Raw genomic sequence first — 10,681 nt, forward strand, 5'->3', positions numbered from 1 at the left:
CGGTTTTATAGCTCTTGTTCTCTCCTGCGCCTTCTCAACTAGTACCTAATAACATTAACATCCTGAAGCCATTCCTTTTGCTAGAAAGTAGAACTTTTATTCCATAGCATTTCTAGAATAAAATCAGGCTCATTAATGTTACATCCAGTAGGGAATCAGCAGCAAGTTTTCCCTCCCCACGTTTAAATTAAAGATCCAGTGTTTTTGAGGTGGTCAGACTTATTTCTTTGAGTTCTGCTTATACAGTGTTTTTTTAAACTGTCTTTTAAAAATGTTCACCATTCCAGTAGCTACTTTTGTTTAAATGTAATTTGTTGTATTCAGTTTTTCGAACTTTCCGAGCTAATGTGTTTTGACTGCCTACTACAGTCTATAGTAATTTCTCCCAAACACAAAGATAACATTAACTGCGTGATATAATTTGCTATTTCTTTCTTTGGCAGTAGATAATTTTGAGGTAAGAGAAGAAAGTCAAATGGAAAAGACATAAAAAATAAGGTAATGGTAGAAATAATGTTTAAAAAATTCCCTCAAACAAGGAGGAATATGCATCATTGAATGAATTTATAGTTTAGGCATATGAGCAAATATGCCTTCTGCATTTGTCGCAAACTCATACAGGAGCTATACGATTTTTAGATTTAGTATATAAAAATGGTGTTAGCTAAAAATAGAGTGATTTTGGGTATTTACTATATTTTATATCTCTTTGAAATGTTAAAAGCTTATAGAAAAGAGATCAGCTATCAATGGCTAACAAATGTGTCAACATGGGTCCAAGGTAAGAATGGGTTGAAAATGTAAATGCTTAGAAGACTGTCTTAGTTTTCACAAGGTATACAAACATTTTTGGACAAATAATAGGAAAGAGGAATCATTTATTATATTCCTTTCTTGTACCGTCCTCAAAGTTTTACAAACTTCACAAGCAAACATCAACATTTTCTTCAGAGACGCTAAACATCTTTCCAATACAAATTTACAGAGGAAAAAACATCTTAATACAAATATTACTTTGGGGAAAATATGAATATTACTTATTCATATTTGGTAGTTTTTGGAAATGTATGTTTATTTCTAGTTTACATTTGGTCAAATGAATGTAATGTTTGACAGTCTCTTTTGTTTGGAGTAAGGAAGACAGTCTGGTCCATGGAACTTGCAACACTGAATGAAACGGCAAGAATTTCACCGAGATGTCAAAACAGGAAGAAATTCTGGCACAATCAGCACTGATAATAGCACAAGAAAATACTGGCTACTCTTCCTGATGTAGAACTCTATTTAAGGAGAATCTATATTGAGTTTTATTTTTAAAGTGAAGATGTGCATATGTTTAGTATGCAACCAAATTTATTGCTTACATATTAAATCTTTTAAGCTCACTGACCTGGACTGTAAATGGAGTTGTTTTTACATGGTCATATACTTCAGATAGAAACCTTAAAACAAAGCAGAACAAATCCTTGAAACCACAGTTTACAAGACATTCAAAGGTAGAGTAGTGATGCTTTACAAGGTATTCACAGTTGAGATAATGTCCACACAAATCACTCTGCGTAGCTAGAGGATCCCTTCAAACTTAGTTATTTGTTACTGATCATTTAAAATCCATTAGCAAAGATGTAAGATTAACAGTTTGCTCAAGGGAAAGGGGTGCTGGCCTGTGATTGAGGGCAACTGAGTCTAAATTCACCTTTTCCAAAAATAGCTGTATAAGTTTGGGAAAAGGTAAGAATAATATTGAAGATAAAATGATACAATATAGGAGAAAGAGAGTTGAAAAGTTTAAAACTATAAAAGTTAAACTCAGTTGATTGCTGACAACCATACAAGTAGTAAGAAGTTGAGATGTTATTTCCAAATTTACCTTGAAATTGTGTGACTTAGGATGTTTTTGGCCTTGATAGGCCCTGAATAAACATTTGTTATTTCCCTGAGGAAACATGGGAAAAGTTATTTCACAAGCACCATTTCCTTGTAAAAACAGGTAATTTAGTTTCCCAAGTCATTTTTAATTTTTACATGAAGCACTTTGATTAGTTGTGGCTCTATTAACACTAAGTGGTCAGTGGGCAGATGTCGGGTTTACTCTGCTATGAAGACACCTGAGTGAGGCTTGCAAAAGGATGCTGGGTCCCTCAGGGCTGTGGGCCACGGTGGCCTCAGGAATTACTGGGATGTCCCCTCAAAGGCTGCAAATAACCATGGGGGTGGTGGTAAGGGTGGGTGCAAATTCCTCACCTTGCCTGTGCTCGGCACTACATAGAGTTTCTATGGCAAAATGCCCCTTTTTTGTGCAAAGGATCAAAGAACAGAAGTGGTAGAATGTGGAAAATAAATTGAGAGAGTGGGGAGGGCTGCTGTGCAAAGACCAAGACTGGGACAGGAGGGTGGTGGGAGACAGGCCAGAGGACTGGGAAAGGAAGTAGTAGGCCTCATAGCAGTTTTTGAAGCTCTTCTCTTCCGTTTCTCCTCCTGGGTATGAATTGGGGGAAATAATTTCATATTTGTTCATTTAACATATTTGACAAGACAGGAAACAGACAAAGCAAAAAGAGAAAGGAGGTACCACTGCTAAGTGACTGTGGGGACAGTCTTCAAATCTCAAAACATGTTTCAGTGCATGTAATGTTTCTTGGGAACTATCGGTAACGATGCTAGCAGGCCAGCTCCCACTTCCAAAGAGGTCATTCGAGGATAGGTCACTGGGTCTTCTGGCCCTCACAGCGGTTTCAGGATAAAGGCCTTGATCCCCAAAGTTTGGTCCAATCTGAATATCCAGAACTTGGAAAGAAAGAATAAGCAGAGTCAGTTCCAGTAAGCTTGAAGGGAATATGAGAAGGCAGAAGCACAGACTTTAAGGAACAGTAGGGGAGTGGCCACAAGCCTGAGTGTGAAGCAGGGCTTTGCCACTTCTGAAATTACTTAACCTTCCTGTAACCTATTTTCTGCATTTGGAAAATGGAAATGTATTATGCAAAGCTCTGGTTTTTGGAAAATGCTTAAAAGAAGTAACATACAGAAATACTTAGTACACTGTCTGACATACAAAAGTAAAATCAACAATAGCTATTATGAAGGCCAAAATTGAATTTCTTATTTTGCTAGGTCTAGATTTTTACGGAAACTTTTCATTCAAGAACAACTAATTATAAGTGTTTCTTTCCCAAAAACATATGCAAATGCTTACTTTATAATCTTCAGATAATGACTCTTTTTGCTCACTCGGAAAGCAGTGTGGATTTACAATATCCCACACATTCAATTTTGTGGTGGTCTTACTTTTATCAACTCATACCATTATACTGACATAGATTTTGTTTTCTTTTAATTGGGGAAAAACAAATTACTCAACTGGTTCAGACTCTAAATCCTATAGCAACTTTTCAAATAAATTCAGTCTCAGAAAGTATAGCGAAGTGTCCTGACTGTGAATGGTTTGGAAAGTATTGATTTTCTCATTTGATACTTATTTTGGTTATCTAGAAAGAAAATAAATTAATGCTTGCTATTACAAAATTTGCTATTTCATGTAAGGATGAATATTTTCCCTCTGAAACTGAACATTATCTCACTGTGAAGAGGGGGAGAAGAGAGAAAATGAACAACATATGCTTTCATTCAGCAATGTATAATGAGTGGCCACTTTGTATCAGGCTTGTATCAGTCCAGTCAAAGATTAAATTTCCCACCAAGGCACAGCCAAAAGTGAATTATCCCAGATATCCTAGTGCAAAGACTGGATACAGGAGATTTGGAAGATTGCCATAGCAGAGAACCTAGTTGGGAAGTGAGGGATGCTTTGTTAAAGGGTTCATGAAGTATCAGTCATGAAAAACTATCAGTTCTGGAAGGGATCTTGCCACTCTATATCTGGGACTCCTCTTTTCCCTAGTTTAGAGTATGATGCAGAACAGACCCTCCATGAATACTTTTCCAGCCTAACGTTCTGCTTCCACTTCTCAGTAGTGTCCTCCATCCCTGGAGTGATCCTGGGAGCAGCTGGGCAGAGAAGGGAAGCCTCAGTTTGGAAGAGGGGTCTCCACCTAGAGAACAGGGCTGTGTTGGCTGCTGTAAGTAAGGTGCAAAGTATGAGTGGGGCCTTTGGGTCAGGATCCCCTGGGCAGCTTGTTAAAATGCAGATTCCTTTAGCTGCACTGAACCAAAACCCTGGGTAAGGCATGAAGCAGAGATGTTCACCAACTCTGAGGCTCTTCTGTCCCCTCTGCCCCCTCCAGGGGACATTAAATAAAAATTAAATTATGGCAGTTGGGCTAAACTCTTTATTTTCTTTAATGTAATATATCTAATAAATGATCTATCCCTTTGGTCTTGTTTTAAGAAGGAGCAGAATTCATATTGGCCTTTGAAAGAAACATTTTTAACAGATCTTTACTTAATTTTTTTTTTCCCTTCTAGCTAGAAAGTACTGGTAAGCAGTCATCCCATCCCTAGCCTTGATGGCCGACTGCCATTCACAACCAAATGGACTTAGTTCAAGGCCTGACCCCACTACTTATTACCTGTGGGCCTTGGGCAAGTCTCTTAACTTCTCCATTCCTGTTTCCAAATACCTATATCTAGTAATATCTTCTTTTTCAATTGAAGATTCATGAGATATGAATAAACAGCTAAGCAGAGTGCAGCTCAGAGGTGCTGGATAAGTTCCTGGAACCCCACAAACTTTTACTATCAACCTCATTTTTTACCATGTGAAGATAAATATATACTTTAATAATTCTCCTATATTTCACCTTTGCTGATTATGCCCTTCTCCTCCTTCCTTCTTCCCTGACTTTTGATGGGAAGTCTATTCTTTAAAGATGCAGCTCAAATGACACCTCTCTTACGTGCTTCTCCCCCAGCTCTCCATCCTAGTTAGCTGACCACCCCCGCTGTGCTGGAACATCCTTCTGTCATAACACAAGTACATAATTACATACCATAATCACATACTTGCCTGCCATGCCCGCCAGACTATGTGAAAGGAAGTCATTCTTAAATCTTTAGCACGTAGCTTGGTGCCTGGCATGTAATAGGCCCTCAAAATGTCTTTTATTGATCATCTGAATAGGATGGATGGATTCCTGTATGGATGGGGGACGGCGGCGAATACATTGGTGTGCTGTGGGGGAGGCGATGGGCCTATGAAAACTGTGTGGTTGTCCTGGGGCTCGTCCACCCACACACCATAGTGCTAGGCCTGTTGATAAGGTAGGACGGGTCTCTCCGCTTTGGGACGGAGCTCCTCAGGGCACCGGCAGGGGGCGACATTGCAACGCGGCTGGATACTCGGCGAGTGACCGCCCTCAACCTCCCCAGGCCTAGGAGCCGCGCAGCTTCGGTGGAGAGGCCCGGCTCCCCAGTTAGGACTGGGCGGATTGTTCTAGATCCCAGGCTGGGAGTGTGGGGGTCCGCAGAGTCTTGGGAAAGGGACGCTTTCTCATCTGCCTCCACCTCAGCCGTCTGCAGTCTCTACCTGAAGGGAAAGCTGCTCTGGGTTAGTTTGGAAACAGAAAGCGACCAGAATAGAAGTCCGGGAAGAAGTGTATGTGGGTGGGTGAGGTGGGTGAAATGGGTTTGGGGGGGTACTATCTAGCAAAGAAGGTGGCGCGAGTGCGTGTGGGATAACCATGACACTCCTTCACCTCTGCCGAAGCGACCGAAGCTGTGGGAGAAAAACGCTTGTTATTCTACAAACTCGTACTTGAAAAAGGAAAACCTTAGCGGGCAGCGAATAACGAGTTTCGCCTCCCTTGGTTCTCTGCGAAAGGACGCGCAGCAGTGCGCACACTCCCGCGCAGCAGCCCTTCCCCAGACACAGAGGTCGGGCGCTCGCCGAGGCGCGCTCCCCGCTCCGGGCCCGCCCGATCCTCGGCGACTGGCAGCTGTTCTGCGGAGCCGTCCGACTCGCCGGGCGCCCGCTCGGTGACGCGTTGGCTCGCACCGCGCTCGCGGGCCGCCCCAAGCCACTCGCGCGCAGAAGCCGGACGCACCCGGGTCCCGGGGCACCGCCCCCGCGGCTCCTTCAAGCACCCGGGCTCTTCCTGAGGTTTAGAGAATCGAAACCCAGTTATCAGAGAGCCTTTCCGCTCCGTCACGCGCGGAAACTGATTTTCGGACTTATTAGGCCACACTGAAACCAAGTATATTAATGGAGTAAACGGTCCAGCAACTTACAGACGTACTTTTTAATAAAAAGTTCGTCTTGGGGAATCTCCGTCTGTGGAGCCTCATCATCAAGATTTAATGACGTTTCCTATCTGATGAGAATTTCATTTTTCGCAAGTTTCTGCAGTTCCGCGATTTTAGTCGTTATCTGGTTTTGATGGCTACTTACAACTCAAGGCGTTTTAAGTGTTTATCCTTGTGCGGAAAAAGAAAGGAGAGGTGTGTGGGGGAGGGACTATACATTGATCAGATATGCACATACATACATATGCACATGTATAAAGGCACGGACCTCGCGCTCTGTGGGGTCGTCAAGCCAGTCGCGCTGCAGCATAACCGGGTTTGGTCAGCTGGGGGCCCAGCGGGCGGGGGCGGTGCCCTATGCAGATGAGGAGGGTGTGGCGAGCGCGCCGCGCCTGGTCCCCGGAAGCGCAGGGAAGCCCGGTATAAAAAAAGTACTGAAGACATTTTCCCCGCACAACTGCTAAAGCTCCAGAGACAGGGGAGTGTGCAGCGACGGCGGCAGCAGGAGCCGCCTCCTCCAGTACCACCGCAGCTGGGGTTGCAGCGGCGCGGGCAGGGCGGGGTAAGGGGCGGGAGTTGCAAGCGCAGGCGGCGGGGGTCTGGGGAGAACCAAGTCTCTCGTCGCGGCCGGGAGCGCACTCGCAGCTCCTGGAAGTGTTGCCGCCTCGCGGTTCCTCGCGCCCTGCGCTCCTAGAAGGGGCGGCCGCCTTCAGGTGACAGACGGGACACTCGCTTGAGCTTTCCGGATGCATCAGAGATACTTTTGGTGCGGGGCTGCTCTGCGGGGTCCAGCGCGCGCGGCTGGGGGTGGCGGGTGAGCGGGTGGGGGGAAGAGGATCTCCTAAGAGTCCCCGATCCAAGGTGCTATCTTGGGCCTGGAGGGGCGCGCTCTTGCCTCCCCTGGCCCCTGCCCTCTGCTGCCGCGACTCCTCACCTCTCTTCTTTCTTCTTTTAGGACTGAGCAGGGCCAAGTGGCGTTTGGCGGGCACTTCATGGCGGAGGGCGAAGGGTACTTTGCCATGGCCGAAGACGAGCTGGCCGGGGGCCCCTACATCCCCTTGAACGGCGACTTCGGCGAGGGCGACTTCGGCGGCGGCGGCGGTGGCTTTGGGGAGCATTGCTTGGATTACTGCGAAAGCCCCACAGCGCACTGCAACGTGCTGAACTGGGAGCAAGTGCAGCGGCTGGACGGCATCCTGAGCGAGACCATCCCCATCCACGGGCGCGGCAACTTCCCCACGCTGGAGCTGCAGCCGAGCCTGATCGTGAAGGTGGTGCGGCGGCGCCTGGCGGAGAAGCGCATCGGCGTCCGCGACGTGCGCCTCAACGGCTCGGCTGCCAGCCACGTCCTGCACCAGGACAGCGGCCTGGGCTACAAGGACCTGGACCTCATCTTCTGCGCCGACCTGCGGGGGGAAGAGGAGTTTCAGACTGTGAAGGACGTCGTGCTGGACTGCCTCTTGGACTTCTTACCCGAGGGGGTGAACAAAGAGAAGATCACACCACTCACGCTCAAGGTAAAGCAGCCGGAGAGGGGCTTGGGTTGGGAGCCGGGGCCGGGCTGGGAGTGCGGCGGCGGAGGTTCAAGTGGCCTTGGTTTGATGTCACGCATCTGCGTCCGCGACGGGTTTGGGCGCGCTTATTTATTTTACTTACATTTATTTTTTATGGGCAAATTAAGGTGCGTGGCGTTGAGTGTTTTAGTTTACTTGGTGTTTCAGCGCCGCGACTGTTCTCCCGCTTCCTCCTCTGCCCTCCCTTTTCTTCCCCCTCGCTGTTTTTTAACCCATGGTTTTCCATACTTGAGTCTTCTTGTCCAGAGTGGATTCTGATACGTGATCAGTGATGCACATAATTATTTTGAGACACTGTATGAATTAGCCTTTGAGGAAATAGCAGCCTGAAACAGAACCGAGCCAGTGAGTTTATTACTGCATTGGAAAATGTGAAAAAACTTCACAGCTACATTCGGCTGACTGTTAAGGATATAGTAGTTCTCTGTTTGGTTCCTGTATTAAGGATTTGGTGTTTTCCTCCGTTGGTTCAAGGCGCGTTTTTTATAGTTAAAATTGCCGCCCAGAATTTAGTTCGTATTTGTTTGTAACTGTAGAGAGTCGCTCTTGAAAGCTCACGGAAGATATCGCGAACAGAGGTTTCCTCAGAGGTTGAGAAACTGGGAGGCTAGGGAGAAGGGTGAGAGGCAGACTAACTTTTCACTATATGCTGTTTTGTGTCTCTTGAACAGTGTGTGAATATTGTGACTAATAGACCATTTTCAAAATGTAACCTTTAAAAAATCAGACATGACAACAGAACCTGCTAATACTGTTCTCTTGCTGCCAGAAGCCTCAGACTATTTATTACTTCTAGTCTCTTTCCCAGACGGTAAACCTACTTGTTAAATGTATTTTTTTGTCTTGTTCTCAGAAGACTATTTTAAGCCTGTAGGTAGTGTTTTGCTGAAACTTGACAATACAAAAGGGAAGGGGCAAAATAATTCTCAACTGTGAAGAGGGTGTATTTATTTATTCCAGTATGCTCATCTTCTTGTTTTGTCTTTTAAATTGTAGGAAGCTTATGTGCAGAAAATGGTTAAAGTGTGCAATGACTCTGACCGATGGAGTCTTATCTCCCTGTCAAACAACAGTGGCAAAAATGTGGAACTGAAATTTGTGGATTCCCTCCGGAGGCAGTTTGAATTCAGTGTAGATTCTTTTCAAATCAAATTAGACTCTCTTCTTCTCTTTTACGAATGTTCAGAGAACCCAATGACTGAAACATTTCACCCTACTATAATCGGTGAGAGTGTCTACGGAGATTTCCACGAAGCCTTTGATCACCTTTGTAACAAGATTATTGCCACCAGAAACCCAGAGGAAATCAGAGGGGGTGGCCTGCTTAAGTACTGTAACCTCTTAGTGAGGGGCTTTAGGCCCGCCTCTGATGAGATCAAGACCCTTCAGAGATATATGTGTTCCAGGTTTTTCATCGACTTCTCAGACATTGGAGAGCAGCAGAGAAAACTGGAGTCCTATTTGCAGAACCACTTCGTGGGATTGGAAGACCGCAAGTACGACTATCTCATGACCCTTCATGGAGTGGTGAATGAGAGTACAGTGTGCCTGATGGGACACGAAAGAAGACAGACTTTAAACCTTATCACTATGCTGGCTATCCGGGTGCTAGCTGACCAAAATGTCATCCCTAACGTGGCCAATGTCACTTGCTATTACCAGCCAGCCCCCTACGTAGCAGATGCCAACTTTAGCAATTACTACATTGCACAGGTTCAGCCAGTATTCACATGCCAGCAACAGACATACTCTACTTGGCTACCCTGCAATTAAGGATCATTTAAAAATGTCCGGTGGGGAAGCTGTTTCAGACAAGCTAGGAAAAAAAAAAAAAAGCGTGACCCAGCTCTGATTAAGGGTGTATTTTGTGCAATGATTGCTCCTGGTTTTAAGCTTGGCAAAGCTGTGGATCTTTTAATAGGTATGGGAGCATGATCTAGCAATGACCCCTCCCCCCCCCCAAGCCTCCCACTTCATCCTCCTACCCAGCTGGATTCTATCCTGGAGCAAGAGAGACTTGTCATTAAAAGCAACCAGGTTCTCCTAAAGTAACAATGCTTGACAATATGGGTTTGCAGTACCTGCTCCCATAGCTTTGCCATAGGAAAAAAAAAAGTGGAAATTTTCTTTTAAGGTGGCATTCACAAAGGAGAAATACAGAAAAGAAGGTCCCACTCCAACTTATCAATTCAGGAGTTCAGAGAATAACAGTTCAGGGAAAAGGGGAACTCCAACACTGAGATTGCTATCTGGGTCTTGTAGCAAGTGCTTTCTGTGGAACGATCCTATTGCACTAACAGAAACAGCTTGCTGTGAATGAACGGTAGTAGGCTGGTGCAGTTCTCATAACAAAACAGCAGAACTTATGATGACACAATCCACTTTTTCCAGCTGTGTGCATAGCTCGCATTTTAAAAATGTGAAAATGCAAGCAAAACCAGCTGTAGCAAAGAAAGTATGCTCAAGGACCAAAGATTTAACAGATAAAAATACCCAAGTAGAAGAGATTTAATAGAATATATAAAGAGTTACTATATTTGTTACACACCAATGTACATCAAAGTGCCTGTTGCCTTCTGAAAATTTGAAGTGGGAAAATTATTTTATGGTTTAATGATTATTTTATTTTATCAGGGACTCAAGAAAATAAAGCAACACATAAGCTTGTGAATGGTGGAGGAAATGCCCTATTCTTTTTGGCAAATACTTGTATAAAGTTAACATTGTTGGTGTGATATTATAGGTACATGTGTTTGTGTGTATATTATGTGTATATATATACGTATTTATGGTATGTATATGTATGCATAATACATTGACTATGGTCTAGAATAATGTAGCAAATAGGAAATGTTTAAATACTGTGCTTTTGTTTTCAATGGGATGACACGAGAGGTGGGCATATTGCA

General features: G+C 44.6%; 1 protein-coding gene across 3 annotated transcripts; it reads left to right on the forward strand.

Annotated features, from left to right (window-relative positions):
• Positions 1–6,739: 6,739 nt before the first annotated feature.
• Positions 6,740–9,983, forward strand: TENT5A (terminal nucleotidyltransferase 5A). Of its 3 annotated transcripts, none has more exons than XM_037844521.1 (3): positions 6,740–6,760; positions 7,154–7,715; positions 8,769–9,983. In XM_037844521.1, exons 2-3 carry the CDS (start codon positions 7,191–7,193, stop codon positions 9,543–9,545), a joined length of 1,302 nt encoding a protein of 433 aa, XP_037700449.1. In that variant the 5' UTR covers positions 6,740–6,760; positions 7,154–7,190; the 3' UTR covers positions 9,546–9,983. The 3 variants fall into 3 exon arrangements, with proteins under 3 accessions (XP_037700449.1, XP_037700447.1, XP_037700448.1); XM_037844519.1 differs by lacking the exon at positions 6,740–6,760 and adding an exon at positions 6,807–6,964; XM_037844520.1 differs by lacking the exon at positions 6,740–6,760 and adding an exon at positions 6,813–6,911.
• The last annotated feature ends 698 nt before the right edge of the window (positions 9,984–10,681 follow it).

The sequence above is a fragment of the Choloepus didactylus genome, chromosome 7, assembly GCF_015220235.1.
Source record: "Choloepus didactylus isolate mChoDid1 chromosome 7, mChoDid1.pri, whole genome shotgun sequence".
NCBI lineage: Eukaryota > Metazoa > Chordata > Mammalia > Pilosa > Megalonychidae > Choloepus > Choloepus didactylus.